The sequence below is a fragment of the Heptranchias perlo genome, chromosome 5 (assembly GCF_035084215.1).
Source record: "Heptranchias perlo isolate sHepPer1 chromosome 5, sHepPer1.hap1, whole genome shotgun sequence".
Taxonomy (NCBI): domain Eukaryota; kingdom Metazoa; phylum Chordata; class Chondrichthyes; order Hexanchiformes; family Hexanchidae; genus Heptranchias; species Heptranchias perlo.
In genome coordinates, this window is record NC_090329.1 from 25,436,699 (window position 1) to 25,456,977 (window position 20,279).

A 20,279-nucleotide genomic window follows, 5' to 3' on the forward strand; every position below is an offset into this window, starting at 1 on the left:
GTGATGGGGTCGCTGGATGAGGTGATGGGGTCGCTGGATGAGGTGATGGGGTCGCTGGATGAGGTGATGGGGTCGCTGGATGACGTGATGGGGTCGCTGGATGACGTGATGGGGTCGCTGGATGACGTGATGGGGTCGCTGGATGACGTGATGGGGTCGCTGGATGACGTGATGGGGTCGCTGGATGACGTGATGGGGTCGCTGGATGACGTGATGGGGTCGCTGGATGACGTGATGGGGTCGCTGGATGACGTGATGGGGTCGCTGGATGACGTGATGGGGTCGCTGGATGACGTGATGGGGTCGCTGGATGACGTGATGGGGTCGCTGGATGACGTGATGGGGTCGCTGGATGACGTGATGGGGTCGCTGGATGACGTGATGGGGTCGCTGGATGACGTGATGGGGTCGCTGGATGACGTGATGGGGTCGCTGGATGACGTGATGGGGTCGCTGGATGACGTGATGGGGTCGCTGGATGACGTGATGGGGTCGCTGGATGACGTGATGGGGTCGCTGGATGACGTGATGGGGTCGCTGGATGACGTGATGGGGTCGCTGGATGACGTGATGGGGTCGCTGGATGACGTGATGGGGTCGCTGGATGACGTGATGGGGTCGCTGGATGACGTGATGGGGTCGCTGGATGACGTGATGGGGTCGCTGGATGACGTGATGGGGTCGCTGGATGACGTGATGGGGTCGCTGGATGACGTGATGGGGTCGCTGGATGACGTGATGGGGTCGCTGGATGACGTGATGGGGTCGCTGGATGACGTGATGGGGTCGCTGGATGACGTGATGGGGTCGCTGGATGACGTGATGGGTCGCTGGATGACGTGATGGGGTCGCTGGATGACGTGATGGGGTCGCTGGATGACGTGATGGGGTCGCTGGATGACGTGATGGGGTCGCTGGATGACGTGATGGGGTCGCTGGATGACGTGATGGGGTCGCTGGATGACGTGATGGGGTCGCTGGATGACGTGATGGGGTCGCTGGATGACGTGATGGGGTCGCTGGATGACGTGATGGGGTCGCTGGATGACGTGATGGGGTCGCTGGATGACGTGATGGGGTCGCTGGATGACGTGATGGGGTCGCTGGATGACGTGATGGGGTCGCTGGATGACGTGATGGGGTCGCTGGATGACGTGATGGGGTCGCTGGATGACGTGATGGGGTCGCTGGATGACGTGATGGGGTCGCTGGATGACGTGATGGGGTCGCTGGATGACGTGATGGGGTCGCTGGATGACGTGATGGGGTCGCTGGATGACGTGATGGGTCGCTGGATGACGTGATGGGGTCGCTGGATGACGTGATGGGGTCGCTGGATGACGTGATGGGGTCGCTGGATGACGTGATGGGGTCGCTGGATGACGTGATGGGGTCGCTGGATGACGTGATGGGGTCGCTGGATGACGTGATGGGGTCGCTGGATGACGTGATGGGGTCGCTGGATGACGTGATGGGGTCGCTGGATGACGTGATGGGGTCGCTGGATGACGTGATGGGGTCGCTGGATGACGTGATGGGGTCGCTGGATGACGTGATGGGGTCGCTGGATGACGTGATGGGGTCGCTGGATGACGTGATGGGGTCGCTGGATGACGTGATGGGGTCGCTGGATGACGTGATGGGGTCGCTGGATGACGTGATGGGGTCGCTGGATGACGTGATGGGGTCGCTGGATGACGTGATGGGGTCGCTGGATGACGTGATGGGGTCGCTGGATGACGTGATGGGGTCGCTGGATGACGTGATGGGGTCGCTGGATGACGTGATGGGGTCGCTGGATGACGTGATGGGGTCGCTGGATGACGTGATGGGGTCGCTGGATGACGTGATGGGGTCGCTGGATGACGTGATGGGGTCGCTGGATGACGTGATGGGGTCGCTGGATGACGTGATGGGGTCGCTGGATGACGTGATGGGGTCGCTGGATGACGTGATGGGGTCGCTGGATGACGTGATGGGGTCGCTGGATGACGTGATGGGGTCGCTGGATGACGTGATGGGGTCGCTGGATGACGTGATGGGGTCGCTGGATGACGTGATGGGGTCGCTGGATGACGTGATGGGGTCGCTGGATGACGTGATGGGGTCGCTGGATGACGTGATGGGTCGCTGGATGACGTGATGGGGTCGCTGGATGACGTGATGGGGTCGCTGGATGACGTGATGGGGTCGCTGGATGACGTGATGGGGTCGCTGGATGACGTGATGGGGTCGCTGGATGACGTGATGGGGTCGCTGGATGACGTGATGGGGTCGCTGGATGACGTGATGGGGTCGCTGGATGACGTGATGGGGTCGCTGGATGACGTGATGGGGTCGCTGGATGACGTGATGGGGTCGCTGGATGACGTGATGGGGTCGCTGGATGACGTGATGGGGTCGCTGGATGACGTGATGGGGTCGCTGGATGACGTGATGGGGTCGCTGGATGACGTGATGGGGTCGCTGGATGACGTGATGGGGTCGCTGGATGACGTGATGGGGTCGCTGGATGACGTGATGGGGTCGCTGGATGACGTGATGGGGTCGCTGGATGACGTGATGGGTCGCTGGATGACGTGATGGGGTCGCTGGATGACGTGATGGGGTCGCTGGATGACGTGATGGGGTCGCTGGATGACGTGATGGGGTCGCTGGATGACGTGATGGGGTCGCTGGATGACGTGATGGGGTCGCTGGATGACGTGATGGGGTCGCTGGATGACGTGATGGGGTCGCTGGATGACGTGATGGGGTCGCTGGATGACGTGATGGGGTCGCTGGATGACGTGATGGGGTCGCTGGATGACGTGATGGGGTCGCTGGATGACGTGATGGGGTCGCTGGATGACGTGATGGGGTCGCTGGATGACGTGATGGGTCGCTGGATGACGTGATGGGGTCGCTGGATGACGTGATGGGGTCGCTGGATGACGTGATGGGGTCGCTGGATGACGTGATGGGTCGCTGGATGACGTGATGGGGTCGCTGGATGACGTGATGGGGTCGCTGGATGACGTGATGGGGTCGCTGGATGACGTGATGGGGTCGCTGGATGACGTGATGGGGTCGCTGGATGACGTGATGGGGTCGCTGGATGACGTGATGGGGTCGCTGGATGACGTGATGGGGTCGCTGGATGACGTGATGGGGTCGCTGGATGACGTGATGGGGTCGCTGGATGACGTGATGGGGTCGCTGGATGACGTGATGGGGTCGCTGGATGACGTGATGGGGTCGCTGGATGACGTGATGGGGTCGCTGGATGACGTGATGGGGTCGCTGGATGACGTGATGGGGTCGCTGGATGACGTGATGGGGTCGCTGGATGACGTGATGGGGTCGCTGGATGACGTGATGGGGTCGCTGGATGACGTGATGGGGTCGCTGGATGACGTGATGGGGTCGCTGGATGACGTGATGGGGTCGCTGGATGACGTGATGGGGTCGCTGGATGACGTGATGGGGTCGCTGGATGACGTGATGGGGTCGCTGGATGACGTGATGGGGTCGCTGGATGACGTGATGGGGTCGCTGGATGACGTGATGGGGTCGCTGGATGACGTGATGGGGTCGCTGGATGACGTGATGGGGTCGCTGGATGACGTGATGGGGTCGCTGGATGACGTGATGGGGTCGCTGGATGACGTGATGGGGTCGCTGGATGACGTGATGGGGTCGCTGGATGACGTGATGGGGTCGCTGGATGACGTGATGGGGTCGCTGGATGACGTGATGGGGTCGCTGGATGACGTGATGGGGTCGCTGGATGACGTGATGGGGTCGCTGGATGACGTGATGGGGTCGCTGGATGACGTGATGGGGTCGCTGGATGACGTGATGGGGTCGCTGGATGACGTGATGGGGTCGCTGGATGACGTGATGGGGTCGCTGGATGACGTGATGGGGTCGCTGGATGACGTGATGGGGTCGCTGGATGACGTGATGGGGTCGCTGGATGACGTGATGGGGTCGCTGGATGACGTGATGGGGTCGCTGGATGACGTGATGGGGTCGCTGGATGACGTGATGGGGTCGCTGGATGACGTGATGGGGTCGCTGGATGACGTGATGGGGTCGCTGGATGACGTGATGGGGTCGCTGGATGACGTGATGGGGTCGCTGGATGACGTGATGGGGTCGCTGGATGACGTGATGGGGTCGCTGGATGACGTGATGGGGTCGCTGGATGACGTGATGGGGTCGCTGGATGACGTGATGGGGTCGCTGGATGACGTGATGGGGTCGCTGGATGACGTGATGGGGTCGCTGGATGACGTGATGGGGTCGCTGGATGACGTGATGGGGTCGCTGGATGACGTGATGGGGTCGCTGGATGACGTGATGGGGTCGCTGGATGACGTGATGGGGTCGCTGGATGACGTGATGGGGTCGCTGGATGACGTGATGGGGTCGCTGGATGACGTGATGGGGTCGCTGGATGACGTGATGGGGTCGCTGGATGACGTGATGGGGTCGCTGGATGACGTGATGGGGTCGCTGGATGACGTGATGGGGTCGCTGGATGACGTGATGGGGTCGCTGGATGACGTGATGGGGTCGCTGGATGACGTGATGGGGTCGCTGGATGACGTGATGGGGTCGCTGGATGACGTGATGGGGTCGCTGGATGACGTGATGGGGTCGCTGGATGACGTGATGGGGTCGCTGGATGACGTGATGGGGTCGCTGGATGACGTGATGGGGTCGCTGGATGACGTGATGGGGTCGCTGGATGACGTGATGGGGTCGCTGGATGACGTGATGGGGTCGCTGGATGACGTGATGGGGTCGCTGGATGACGTGATGGGGTCGCTGGATGACGTGATGGGGTCGCTGGATGACGTGATGGGGTCGCTGGATGACGTGATGGGGTCGCTGGATGACGTGATGGGGTCGCTGGATGACGTGATGGGGTCGCTGGATGACGTGATGGGGTCGCTGGATGACGTGATGGGGTCGCTGGATGACGTGATGGGGTCGCTGGATGACGTGATGGGGTCGCTGGATGACGTGATGGGGTCGCTGGATGACGTGATGGGGTCGCTGGATGACGTGATGGGGTCGCTGGATGACGTGATGGGGTCGCTGGATGACGTGATGGGGTCGCTGGATGACGTGATGGGGTCGCTGGATGACGTGATGGGGTCGCTGGATGACGTGATGGGGTCGCTGGATGACGTGATGGGGTCGCTGGATGACGTGATGGGGTCGCTGGATGACGTGATGGGGTCGCTGGATGACGTGATGGGGTCGCTGGATGACGTGATGGGGTCGCTGGATGACGTGATGGGGTCGCTGGATGACGTGATGGGGTCGCTGGATGACGTGATGGGGTCGCTGGATGACGTGATGGGGTCGCTGGATGACGTGATGGGGTCGCTGGATGACGTGATGGGGTCGCTGGATGACGTGATGGGGTCGCTGGATGACGTGATGGGGTCGCTGGATGACGTGATGGGGTCGCTGGATGACGTGATGGGGTCGCTGGATGACGTGATGGGGTCGCTGGATGACGTGATGGGGTCGCTGGATGACGTGATGGGGTCGCTGGATGACGTGATGGGGTCGCTGGATGACGTGATGGGGTCGCTGGATGACGTGATGGGGTCGCTGGATGACGTGATGGGGTCGCTGGATGACGTGATGGGGTCGCTGGATGACGTGATGGGGTCGCTGGATGACGTGATGGGGTCGCTGGATGACGTGATGGGGTCGCTGGATGACGTGATGGGGTCGCTGGATGACGTGATGGGGTCGCTGGATGACGTGATGGGGTCGCTGGATGACGTGATGGGGTCGCTGGATGAGGTCAGGGGTCGCTGGATGAGATGAGGTCAGGGGTCGCTGGATGAGATGAGGTCAGGGGTCGCTGGATGAGATGAGGTCAGGGGTCGCTGGATGAGATGAGGTCAGGGGTCGCTGGATGAGATGAGGTCAGGGGTCGCTGGATGAGATGAGGTCAGGGGTCGCTGGATGAGATGAGGTCAGGGGTCACTGGATGAGATGAGGTCAGGGGTCACTGGATGAGATGAGGTCAGGGGTCACTGGATGAGATGAGGTCAGGGGTCACTGGATGAGATGAGGTCAGGGGTCACTGGATGAGATGAGGTCAGGGGTCACTGGATGAGATGAGGTCAGGGGTCACTGGATGAGATGAGGTCAGGGGTCACTGGATGAGATGAGGTCAGGGGTCACTGGATGAGATGAGGTCAGGGGTCACTGGATGAGATGAGGTCAGGGGTCACTGGATGAGATGAGGTCAGGGGTCACTGGATGAGATGATGAGGTCAGGGGTCACTGGATGAGATCAGTGGTCGTGTCTGGATAGCTGGATGAAGAGATGAGGTCAGGGGTCGTGTCTGGATAGCTGGAAGAGGTGATGAGGACAGAGGTCATGTCCTCAGCGTGGCCCAGCTGACATCAGGGATGGACTTCTCCTGATCTGATCATCTGCTCAAAAATGGCTGAGCTACTGGGGCAGTTTAGGGGGATCACGGAAGCCTGACTCTCCAAAGTGGGGTGCTTCTCCATTTAAACAACACAACTGGTACCTCGGGGGTACTCACACTCAAACTCTGCAGCCGAGTCTACTGCTCACTGTGTTCTGAGCTTCTGAAAGGGTTTTTCTTTTTAAAATCTCTAAACCAAGTGACTTTTGCCCATAATGCTGCTTTATCAGCAAATCCATTACATTAATCACCACTAGAACATCTGTTTCAATCCACACTTTGCAAATAGATGAAGTAACATGTTTAGTAACTTTGCAAATAGATTAAAAAGTTTAAAATGCAGGGAGAATGTAATTAAGTATAACAATTCCATCTGAACATTGCATTGTATTCTGTCATTACTGAACTTGGATTGAAATGCAATTAATTGTATGGGTACCTCAGAATAATAACATCCTTTTACACTTCCACCCTCATATACCTGTACACATGTGCACCTATCTGTGGAAGGAGGCTGACAGCTACATATTACAAAGAAGCTTCTCAGTTGCAGTTCACATCTCCGCCCATTCTGCATTTCAGATAATGACTAGAAGCTTGGGGTAACCCTGAACAGTGAATGATGCCTGTCCCTTAACATCACACCGATACTAGAGCTCCGTGTGAGCAACTAACCAATCCATAACACAAGCCGCTGTCACTCTGACCCCTTCCCCTTACCGTTATACCTCAACATCAAAAATCAAACTAGACTACTGAAGGAGTTCGCAGAGTCAGGTTAAACCAAACATTTAGTTATTTAATAGGATTATCTGGGCTGGAAAGTCCAGTCAGTTATCTGATGTTTCTGCAGTGGTTCAGCTCACCTGCCATCCCGTGACCTGTGCAGGCTGCCGTGGTAACTGCTGAGTTTACTGTGGACACTGCCGGCCTTACTCCTCTGGTCATCCATGATGGCGAGCTGCTGGGAGGAGGCATGTGTGGACGTTCCCTGGGTGGAGGTGCCTCGGGATTTGCGGATAATGGGGGTGTTGGGATCTCTCAGCAGCGACTGAGCAAACTCGGGTTCCTGCAGAACTTGGCGGCTCTCATTTACTGAACTGAAAGGAGAAAGGCAGGAATCTGCGGTCAATAGTGGGACCCAGTTAAAGAGAAGACAATTCGAGGGACAACTATTGGGTTTCAGTGTCTCCCCGATCCTACAAAGGAACTTTTACTAACCGTTTGTTTCGGATTGCCTGCTCTACTGGCTGTCAGGGTCCCATCTGAAGCTTTTACAGCTTTAAAAGTTAAAAGCTTTACCATTAGAGATATTGGCCTTGGAACATAACATAAGGGGGTCTAGTGCAGATTAACCAGAATCATACCAGAGCTTTAAGAGTTAAATTATGAGGACAGGTTGCTGACTTCTATGCCCTTGAGTTTAGAAGGTTGAAGGTTGATCTAATTGAGGTGTTTAAAGTGATTAAAGGATTTGATAGGGTGGACACAGAGAAACTATTTCCTTTGGTGGGAGAGTCCAGAACAAGGGGGCACAATCTTAAAATTAGAGTTAACTGTTCAGGAGTGAAATCAGGAAGCACTTTTTTTCCACATAAAGGGTAGTGGAGATCTGGAACTCTCTCCCCCAAAAGGCTGTGGATGCTGGGGGTCAACTGGAGCTTTCAAGACTAAGACAATAGATTTTTGACCGGTAAGGGTATTAAGGGATAAGGATCAAAGGCAGGTAAAATGGAGTTGAGGTACAGATCAGCCATGATCTAACTGAATGGCAGAACAGGCTCGGGAAGCTGAATGGCCTCCTCCCGCTCCTATCCCGCAGGATAAGAACACAGGAATCTTTCAAACAAATGAAGGTCATTCAGCGTAATAAAGCCATTTCTCAAACTTCACCTACTCACCTTCTCATCCTGTCCCTCAATGCTTAAACCCATGTGATCTGGTGACGTGACTCCAGGCTGTGTGATCTCTAGGAACACCATCACTTTCCATCACTGACACAGTGGAGTGATTGGGAACCTATTGATTAAAGTTCAGGCCTGCTGAGTGTTTTGTTTGGGAGGTGATTAAGTGCTGATGGCGATATTGGGGAAACTGGCTCAGGGTTACTGAGCCCACAAGTACAAGGGAACCCAATCAATGGCCCTGCGTAAGATGTGTTACAAGTTGTTAAATTTCATCTGTGCGTGTTAAATTATCAATACAGAAAAAAAAATCAAAACAAATGTTGTTAATCTGACACAAGAACCAATGACCTGTCTTCTTTTGTAAGCTGATGGAGCTGCAGTTTATTGTCAGTATTTTCTGTGTCAGCCGTGACTCGGCGATAGCATTCCAGTCTCAGTCAGGTGGTCATATCCCACTCTGGAGACCTGAGCACATAATCCAGGCTGACACTCCCAGTGCTGCACGTTACGGGGTGGGGGGTGGGGGGTGGGGGCGGGGCACTCACTCTTTCTTCTTGCGTCCATGGAAGAAGCTGGCCCATTCAAAGCAGGTCTTCTTACTCCCAACCCAGAACACCGAGGGGATCCCGACCACCAGAGCCATCAGGTACTTCATCAAGAAGAGTATGAGATCGGGGCGGCTCACCTGGGTCACCTAGAGAGAGACAAAGATAATTTAACACAACACATGGAACAACAAACATACAGAAAACAGCTGAGTCGGTGCCTTGTGGAATTTCACAACCACCTCACTCAGCGGAAAAGCCGTTTCTCTTTACAGATGCTGACTGGCCTCACACCCCAACACATCAGACCCCGCATTACCCCCGATGTGCATTTATTGCGCTTTGAGGTAGCGTAGGGTATATTGTCCTCTATTCACTAAATTTAGCAACAAAAATGCACAAGTATAAATTTTAATACCCTGTTTTTGTTAAAATTAGTGAAGAGGAAAGCACAGCTCCCTATCACTTAGCGAATGGTTAGTTAGACACGTTCATATTCATTATATTGATTTACCAAATTCACATAACACCACGCAGGAGATGGGGGAAAAGGGACAACATTTCTAAAAGCCTCTGCATTTATTTTATACACAAAGCGAAGTCCTGAGTTAATGCGAAGTTCTTCTGCTTCCAGAGAACTTCAAGGGCAAGTTTCAGATCTCCCCTCCTCCCCTCCCTTGCTGCCAATGGCAATTGTTGCTTTGACAGTGGAATTACTGATACAAAACTCATTCTAATCAGGTTCCAACATGCTGTTGTCTGAAGAACATTTGTTCATGAAGTGGATCCAGCATCAATGTAAAACCCATCACTCCACAATTCTGACTAATTCTTCAATTGTCCAGACTGCATTGTACATGGCACTAGTGTTAGCAGCCTATGTAACTCAGGTAGGTTAATCCTCTGTAACTATAAACAGCTGTCTGTATAACGGAGAACTGAAAAATGGACAACTGCCTTCTGTCGCGGGAAATGGGAGGTCGTCCATTGGAGAGGGAGAAGATGGGAGGTGAAAGTGAGTATGGAGTAATATGTGAATAGTACCCCAGGCACCACAACAAAAGCAAATTCCAGTCAGTTATATCTGGCCCTTTGCTGCATGTACCTCATACCAAAACACTCAAATGACATCACTGGGTACAAGTGTGCCTAGAACCATCAAGCTGCAGAAAACTATCTCCAATTATTTTTATCCCAAGCAGCTTCACCAGTCTGCACCTAATAATTCAGGAGTTTACAGATGTTAATGATGGTTTATCCATCACACTGTACCATAAACCACTGTACCACAAACTTCAGCTGCCTTTAATTTGATCCGTGCTTCTAACTGCAGAGATGTGGAGCCCGCAGATTAAATGAATCCTGTTATTTCTCTGTAAAGTACCCTGGTATAGACTCTGTATAAATACGTGCTCCTATTGTACGGGGTAGAGCTCCTATAATTCAAACCACGATCTGAGTGAGGAAACTTGATATGCAGAGAATTACTGAACTAGAAAAAACAAGAATCAAACCGGACAGACCATTCAGCTGCGACCCAGTCATTGAATCAGGACATGACGACCCTGAAAAGTCCTCCTAACATCTGGAGCCAAAGTTGGGAGAGCTGCCCCACAGATTAGTCAAGCAACATTGTCATACTCACAGAATCATACCTATCGGACAACGTTCCAAACTCCTCCATCACCATCCCTGGGTATGTCCTGTCCCATCAGCAGGACAGACCCACCAGTGGTATACGGTTGGGGGAAGTGGCCCTGAGAGTTCTCAACATTGACTCTGGACCGCATGGAGTCTTAAGGCTTTAGGGCAAACATGGGAAGGAAACCTCCTGCCCTTCCTCAGCTGATGAATCAGTCCTCCTCAATGTTGAACACCACTTGGAGGAAGCACTGAGAGTAACAAGGGCATAGAATAAACTCTGGATGGGGGTCTTCAATGTCCATCACCAAGAGTGGCTCTATAGTAGCATCACTGACCAAGCTCTGAAGGAGAATGCTGCTAGACTGGGCTTGCGGCAGGTGGTGAGAGAACAAACGTGAGGGAAAAACCTACTTGACCTCATCCTCACCAATCTACCTGTCACAGGTAGGTCTGTCCATGACAAGATTGGTAGGAGCGATCACAGCACAGTCCGTGGAGACCAAGTCCCGTCTTCACACCTCCCAAACCTGCAACCTCCACAACCTAGAAGGACAAGGGCAGTAGGTCTATTGGAACACCATGACCTCCAAGTCACACACATCATCCTGACTTGGACATATATCGGCCGTTCCTTCATCATCGCTGGATCAAAATCCTGGAACGTCCTCCCTAACAGCACTGTGGGAGAACCTTCAGCACACAGAGAGCAGTGGTTCAAGGCGGCGGCTCACCACCACCTTCTCAAGGGGTAACTAGAGATGGACAATAAATGCTAGCAATGCCCATATCCCCAAAATGAATTTTTAAAAAGAGGCAGAAGGGGAGAAAGGAAAAATAAATCATACAAAGAGGCAGGGTGACAACACGCCCTCCTTAAAAATGCCTTCATTATGCTCAAGTCTCGATGTATAAAGAACACTATTCGAACGCCTACAGGGAAGATGAACAAAGGATAGAGATTCTCATTACACTGTGGAATGCATTCGGTTTAGGGGTGTTTTTAAAAGTAGCGAGAGACAGAGTGTAATTCAGACCTGTCAAAATAATCTGCACTAAAATATCCAGCAGTGACGGGTGGCGACATTAATTGTCATCTTGTAATTACAGCTGCCTAGCTCACTCAGCACCTGTTAACCCAATCCACCACTTTGCAACAGTCTCTGCCTCTCCAGAGATGTACACCTGAAAGTTCACTTTGGCAGGTGCACATTTAAAGTAAATATAGCAAAGCAAAAACAGCTCAAATAAAATCAAACTCATCACCAGTACAATGCTATTTTTAGCCCGAGGGGTATACGAAAATTACCTACCTTAAGGATCTTCATTCTTTGGGGGCATCCCCCCTCAACATTGGGAGTGGGCCAATGCTGGGGCATGTTCACTGGGAATAAATCACCGAATTGATTACCTCCCTTTAAGGTGTTTTTAAATGTTATGACATGTGATCAACCCTGCAAAGGGCATCAGTTTATTAAGTGAAGGCTTATCTGGAAAATGAAAGGTGTTGGTTATTGGTGGGACGGACAATTAACAAACGCCTTTTGTTTTCCTGATAAAACCTTTTGATGGATGGCAGTGCAATGGGTGATGGATGTCTTCTTTGAGGAGGAAGATAATCTACCTTTCTTTCTTCACATTTTGTTAAGATAGACCGTGTCGTACCTCCGGGAGGGAGGGGGGCTTTGCACAACAAGGGAAGCTGTGGCTGCATTGCACAAGACCTGCGTTGGTTCTGTAGGTAGTTTAAGAGTGGGGTTGCTGCAGTTGGCTGCAAGCTGACTGTCAAACTGCTGGGACTCACTAACACTGTCAAGCCCAAAGGCCTTCTGAAAATAACGGGCATTTTACTTCCAGCTTTCAGCCAGTGGCACTAGATCAGCATTTGTGAACTGCCAGCACCAGCACATGCCTCTCTCGCAGTGTGAAAGCAGCTGCAGACCAGGACAGCGCTGTAAGTAAGTATCACAGTTGTTAAGTCTGAATAACAACTTCTAGTATGTGGATTATTCGGTGTTGCTGCTTCACATATACTGCTTACAGTTCGAGTCACCACATTACAGGAAAGATGTGATTGTATTCGAGAGGGTACGGAGGAGATTTACAAGGATGTTGCCTGGACTGGAGAATTTTAGCTATGAGGAAAGATTGGATAGGCTGGGGTTGTTTTCTTTGGAACAGAGGAGGCTGAGGGGTGATTTAATTGAGGTGTAAAATTATGAAGGGCCGAGATAGAATGGACCGGAAGGACCTGCTGAATTTGTCTAAGGTTAGAGTTTGTGGATTCTCTGGTCTCTGTTGTGTAGTGGGGGACTGCTGTTCAGCAAGGGCCCTTGAGTATACCTTTTTAATTGAAGTGAAATTGGTGGGATTCATTTAATTTGAATTAATTAGTTAAAGGGTAAGTCATGTCAGGACAGCCCAGCCCCGTGTTATGCTCTTCCTGCTCTATGTGGGAAATCAGGGACCCTTCCGGTGTCCCTGACGACCATGTGTGCGGGAAATGCATCCAGCTGCAGCTACTGACAAACCGCATTGCGGCACTGGAGCTGCGGATGGATTCATTAAGGAGCATTCGCGATGCTGAGAACGTCGTGGATAGCACGTTTAGTGAGATGGTCACACCGCAGGTAAAGGTTGTACAGGCAGGAAGTAATTGGGTGACCACCAGGCAGAGTAAGAAGAGCAGGCAGGCAGTGCAGGGGTCCCCTGTGGCCGTCCCCCTCTCAAACAAATATACCGCTTTGGATATTGTTGAGGGGGATGACTTATCAGGGGAAGGCAGCAGCAGTCAACTTCCTGGCACCAGGGGTAGCTCTGCTGCACAGGCTGGGAGGAAAAAGAGTGGAAGAGCTATAGTGGTAGGGGATTCTATCGTAAGGGGAACAGACAGGCGTTTCTGTGGCCGTAAACGTGACTCCAGGATGGTTTGTTGCCTCCCTGGTGCCAGGGTCATGGATGTCACTGAGCGGCTACAGGGCATTCTCAAGGGGAAGGGTGAGCAGGCAGAGGTCGTGGTCCACATTGGGACCAACGACATAGGTAGGAAGGGAGATGAGGTCCTGCATCAAGAATTTAGGGAGCTAGGTAGCAGATTAAAGAGCAGGACCTCAAAGGTTGTAATCTCTGGATTACTCCCAGTGCCACGGGCTAGTGAGTATAGAAATAGGAGGATAGAACAGATGAATGCGTGGCTAAAGAGTTGGTGCAGGAGGGAGGGTTTCAGTTTCCTGGATCACTGGGCCTGCTTCTGGGGAAGGTGGGACTTGTACAAGTCGGACGGGTTGCACCTGAACCAGAGCGGGACAAATATCCTTGCGGGGAGGTTTGCTAGCACTGTTGGGGGGGGTTGAAACTAACTTGGCAGGGGGATGGGATACAGAGTGGAGCTACAATAGGGGGTGATGTGCAGCCAAATATAGAGAAAAAAACAAGTCAGCTTGGAAGACAGGGCAAATATGTAAGGGCAAGGCTGGATGGCATCTATTTTAATGCAAGGAGTCTTGCGAATAAGGTGGATGAACTGAAGGTGTTGATAAACACATGGGAGTATGATATTGTTGCTGTCACAGAGACATGGTTGAGGGAGGGGCAAGACTGGCAGCTCAATATTCCGGGGTACAGAATCTTCAGGCGAGACAGAGGGGGAGGTATAAGAGGAGGGGGGGTCGCAATATTAATTAAAGAATCAATTACTGCCATAAGGAGGGATGATATATTAGCAGGTTCCTCTAATGAGGCCATATGGGTGGAGCTTAAAAACAAAAAGGGGGCAAGCACTTTGATGGGAGTGTACTATAGGCCCCCAAACAGTCAGGGGGAGATAGAGGAACAGATATGTAGGCAAATCTCAGAAAATTGTGCTAATAATAGTGGGGGATTTCAACTTCCCCAATATTAACTGGGATACTCCGAGTGTAAAAGGCTTAGAGGGTACAAAATTCTTAACGTGCATCCAGGAGAGCTTTTTGAGCCAGCATGTAGAAAGTCCTACAAGAGAGGGGGCGGTACTGGACCTAATTCTAGGGAATGTGGCTGGCCAAGTGGAAGAAGTGCTAGTAGGTGAGCACTTTGGTGAGAGTGACCATAATTCGGTGAGATTTAAGGTGGTCATGGAAAAGGACAGGGAGGGGCCGGAAATAAAGGTTCTAAATTGGGGGAAGGCCGATTTTAATAGGATAGGGCAGGATCTGGCCAAAATGGACTGGGATCAGCTGCTTGTAGGAAAATCCGCATCGGAGCAATGGGAGTCTTTCAGAAGGGAGATTGAGACCATACAATGGCAACATGTTCCCGTAAAGGTCAAGGGTGGTTCCAAGAACTCCAGGGAACCTTGGATGTCAGGGGATATACGAGAATGGATTAGGAAAAAAAGGAGGGCTTTTGGCAGATACAAAAGGCTAAAGACGGAGGAAGCCCTAGAGGAGTACAAAAAGTGCAGGGGGATACTTAAAAAAGAAATTAGGAGATCAAGGAGGGGCCATGAAATAACACTGGCGAGCAAAATAAAGGAAAATCCTAAGATGTTTTATAAGTATATTAAGGGTAAGAGGATGACTAGGGAAAAAATAGGGCCCATTAGGGACAAAAATGGCAATCTGTGTGTGGAGCCGGCAGATGTAGGAGGGGTTCTAAATGAATTTTTTGCATCTGTTTTCACTATGGAGAAGGACGATGTATACATAGAAATACGGCAGGGGGACTGTGATATACTCGAACATATTAACATCGAGCGGGAGGAGGTATTGGCGGTTTTAGCAGGCCTAAAAATGGATAAATCCCCAGGCCCGGACGAAATGTATCCCAGGCTACTGTGTGAGGCAAAGGAGGAGATTGCGGGGGCTCTGACACATATATTCAGAACCTCTCTGGCCACAGGGGATGTGCCAGAGGACTGGAGAACCACTAATGTAGTACCATTATTCAAGAAGGGGAGTAGGGAAAAACCAGGGAACTACAGGCCAGTGAGCCTAACATCAGTGGTAGGAAAATTATTGGAAAAAATTCTGAAGGACAAAATTAGTCTCCACTTGGAGAAGCAAGGATTAATCAGGGATAGTCAACATGGCTTTGTCAAGGGAAGATCATGTCTGACTAATTTGATTGAATTTTTTGAGGGGGTGACTAGGCGTGTGGATGAGGGTAACGCAGTGGATGTGGTATACATGGATTTCAGTAAGGCCTTCGATAAAGTCCCCCACAGGAGACTGGTCAAGAAGGTACGAGCCCATGGAATTTGGAGCCTTGGCACTTTGGATACAAAACTGGCTTAGTGGCAGAAGGCAGAGGGTGATGGTCGAAGGTTGTTTTTGTGACTGGAAGCCTGTGGCCAGTGGGGTACCACAGGGATCGGTGCTGGGTCCCTTGCTGTTTGTGGTTTATATTAATGATTTGGATATGAATGTAAAAGGTATGATCAGTAAGTTCGCTGATGATACAAAAATTGGTAGGGTGGTAAATAGCGAGGAGGATAGCCTCAGTCTGCAGGACGATATAGATGGGTTGGTCAGATGGGCGGAACAGTGGCAAATGGAATTTAACCCGGAAAAGTGCGAGGTGATGCACTTTGGAGGGACTAACAAGGCAAGGGAATACACAATGAATGGGAGGACCCTAGGCAAGACAGAGGGTCAGAGGGATCTTGGTGTGCAAGTTCACAGATCCCTGAAGGCGGCGGAACAGGTAGATAAGGTGGTAAAGAAGGCATATGGGATACTTGCCTTTATTAGCCGAGGCATAGAATATAAGAGCAAGGAGGTTATGATGGAGCTGTATAAAACACTGGTTAGGCCACAGCTGGAGTACTGTGTGCAGTTCTGGTCGCCACACTACAGGAAGGATGTGATCGCTTTGGAGAAGGTGCAGAGGAGATTCACCAGGATGTTACCAGGGCTGGAGCGCTTCAGCTATGAAGAGAGACTGGGAAGATTGGGTTTGTTTTCTTTGGAGCAGAGGAGGCTGAGGGGGGACATGATTGAGGTGTACAAAATTATGAGGGGCACAGATAGGATGGATACTAAGGAGCTTTTTCCCTTCGTTGAGGGTTCTATAACAAGGGGACATAGATTCAAGGTAAAAGGCGGGAGGTTTAGAGGGGATTTGAGAAAGAACTTTTTCACCCAGAGGGTGGTTGGAGTCTGGAACTCACTGCCTGAAAGGGTTGTGGAGGCAGGAACCCTCACAACATTCAAGAAGCATTTGGATGAGCACTTGAAATGCCATAGCATACAAGGCTACGGACCAAATGCTGGAATATGGGATTAGAGTAGACAGGGCTGATGGCCGGCGCAGACACGATGGGCCGAAGGGCCTCTATCCGTGCTGTATAACTCTATGACTCTATGACCTATTTCCCTTAGCAGAGTGGTCAATAACCAGGGGGCATAGATTTAAAGTAATTGATTGAAGGATTAGAGGGGCACCGAGGAAATGATTTTTCACCCAGAGGGTGGTGGGGGTCTGGAACTCACTGCCTGAAAGGGTCGTAGAGGCAGAAACCCTCAACTCATTTAAAAAGTACTTGGATATGTACTTGAAGTGCCGTGACCTACAAGGCTACGGACCAAGGGCTGGAAAGTGGGATAAGGCTGGGTCGCTGTTTTTCGACCGGCACAGTCAGGATGGGCTGAATGGCCTCCTGTGCCATAAATTTTTCTGTGCTTCTATGTCAATAGAGTCTGTTTCTCAGATGTCCACGCGGCAGGTGGAATGGTCTTTCACTGGTACCTTGTCCTTTCCCGCCACAGAGGTGATTATAAAGGATTAATTCCACATCACTTGGCAAGCCCTGCTTGAGACAGGCTAATCAAGACCATGGGCTGTAAAACAATTGACAAGATTGACGGAGGGAGTTTGTATGGCCCCTAGTATACATCTCTACAGGAATCCACAAAATGGAACTGCCCCATCAATGAGGGAGGGGAGGGGAAGTATAAAAGAACAAAAGAAACACAATTTCTTGACCAAAATAAAAATGGGATATAACATTTGGCTAGAAACTACTGTGTACAAAATACACTCAAATCAACTGACAACCAGTGATCGATTCTCACTAACCCCACATTATGAAAACACATACCAACAATGTAGTCTTCCGTGACAAGAATGTCATATCCAAGAACTTGAAAGGTTACTTCAACTTATACAAACCAAGGTGACGTCCCAATTTGGTCCTTCAGCTTTATTTGCCAATACAGAAGGTAAGAAAACTGTAGAGAAACAGCCGCTTCCAAGAAAAGGAAAGCCTGCCACTCTCTGCACTGCTTTGCCTTCTGTCCTTGAGCAGAAACAAAGCAGCTGACTATTGTTTAATGCTGCAAATAGGTTGATTGTTGTATAACCCCAAGTTCAGAATATGTTCTGGACCTTGTACTCATGACATTGCCCTGCTGGGCTACTCAAAGGCACCATAGTGCTCACCCTGGCCAGATGTGCTTGCGAATTTCATCCCATGGTTCGGGCACCAATAAGCAAACTATGTTGTGTTTCAACAGAAGGCCAGAGAATGTAGTCTGCCTGGCATGTTGACATAACGAACCATTACTACACATGCATGTTCTCAGTCCAGGAATGGACTGACTTGTCCCTCACCAGTCTTAAAATCATCAGGGAGCTAAATACACTGTTTGCCATTCAAGGCTTTTGATGTAGCAGACAAAATCATTCTGTCTCAATTCCTCCCATACAGGTCATTATCTGTCACTAGTGAGACAGGCAGTAGCTTTGGCAAGTCCCTCCAGCTCCCAGTACATTTCGCTCCTGTGACTACCACCTCGAATCTGGAATAAAACCCTGCTCTATATCCTCGATTGGTCATAACCCTTTCATGGCTTAGGTAACAGGCTGGCCTGTCTGTGATTTCAGGTACCTAGTCAAGCATTCCCACAGCACTAGTTAGAGGCAAAGCAAATCTCCCTCTGCTCAACAAGGTGCCTTTATTCCAAACTGCATCAGTGGGGCAGCTCCCAATCCATGTAATATCCTTTCCTAGGTTCAGAGTGAGAATGCTAATTTAATGCTTGATTGGGACGGTTTGTGCAGTGGTCCCACGCCCACTGGTTTGAATTTGATGCCTTTCCACGGACTGACTGCAGTATTGTAAGTAATTTATTTTGTTACTGAAAAAGTTACAGCCTCAGAAACAATAAATTATTCAGGGTGGACTCATTTTTGATATCTTCAATTTTAGGAAGTAACATTCCATTGTCAGACTATTTAAATGGTTTTTGTATTGCAATCCAATGTTAATTTCAAATCCCTTTTAATCAGAGCTCTAAACCACGGAGAATTGAAACAGGCTAAAAAACGACAAAAAGCTTCAACAGGACTTTTTTTTTTAAAAAAGGAACCAAACTGACAAAAACCAGCTCTCATCTTGTTCTTCTTTTGATTGTTATCTTTCACGTTTCACTAATCTGCAAAATTGGGCTTGAATCCCATGCAAAACTTGCCAGTAGCCCGAGGAGCAATAAGGTATTGGCTGCTGGAAGACCATCAACTTGGTGAAAGATGCCCTTTGGTCTGCCCAAAAACTGCTGGTCTTCCAGTGCAAGGAGTGTTACAGACTGGCACATTCCAAGGTCCAGGACTACGTGCTCAGGGATGCACTGAGCTGGGTGCGGCAGCCGCAAAGGCTCTGTGGGGAAAGGCCACTGTTTAGAGCGTTCCCGCCGTTGTATACCGAGGGGCTGCAATCAGGGAAAAAACCCCCTCGGGCAGAATGTAAAATACAAATTTATGTAATGTACTTGTAACGAATCTGTAATCAATAAGCTGTATTGATTGTAATGCAATGAGGTACCCTAGAGTGTTATGAACTGTAATTATATATGATGTGTAACTGTATTGTTGGAACTTTATTTGAACTATTCTTTATGTATCTTGCAAATTGTATAATCTGTATTGTATACATTTAAAATGTGATATGACAACTGTATTGTATGTATTGTTGCAAATTTTATGAATAAAGTATATTTTTTGAAAAAAGGTAGTATTTGTGGGCTGTTCAACAAGGGAGTACGATAAATCCAGACCTGGTCCAATTCTCATTCTCAATGGGAATCAACATCAGGGGGACTATACCCAGCACCATCTTCCTCAAACCCCCAAGATGTCTCAGAGGTAGGCATTTACAATAAAAGGTCATGCTTAAGCGGTTTGTTTTAAGGTAACCATCCCGAAGAGAAGTGGGCTGGAAGCATCAGGCCAAGATTATTTACATATGCTTTCTCTAGCAATCACAGCTTCTCTGGTCCTCTCAATCCCTTGCTTGGAGGAAAATGTACATTTGGCTTTTCACTGTATTTGGTTTATATCTTTGTGGTATGTAGTCCAAGAGATGCTCAATATTGACTGGTACTGGGAAGGCCTTGGGGGCAGTCTTCTGGGTATGTGCAGAGTCTCTAATGATCACGTGAGGGAAGCTCCATCCTGCTTAACTAACTCCCTCCTTAGAGTGATTAGATGTTTCATCTTTGGTTTGTAAGATACTTGGACCCAAAAGGTCATTGGCACCATTGCTGCTGGTGAGTGCTTACAACACCTAATTGGTAGTGGCCGGATACATTGAAATGACCATCTCCTGACCGGCTACGACCAACTTTCTTTTACTTTTTCAGTTTCTCAACCTTTGAATAAGTCTGGACATATGGTTTAGTCATTCTGTACAGACCCAGGATGAGAAGCTGAGGCAAATGTGGCAAAGGAGTGGCGGCATATTTCTATAATAAGCATTT

At 50.4% G+C, this 20,279-nt stretch overlaps 1 protein-coding gene across 1 annotated transcript in view; it reads right to left on the reverse strand.

The window, feature by feature from the left end:
- LOC137321659 (frizzled-3) overlaps nucleotides 1-20,279 on the reverse strand; it is a 136,085-nt gene that overhangs the window by 12,692 nt on the left and 103,114 nt on the right. The window contains exons 5-6 of the mRNA XM_067984157.1: nucleotides 8,905-9,053; nucleotides 7,319-7,552 (exon numbers count right to left, since the gene is read on the reverse strand). Of these exons, the coding sequence (XP_067840258.1) occupies nucleotides 7,319-7,552; nucleotides 8,905-9,053 (383 nt within the window). The remainder of the gene's footprint in view (nucleotides 1-7,318; nucleotides 7,553-8,904; nucleotides 9,054-20,279) is intronic.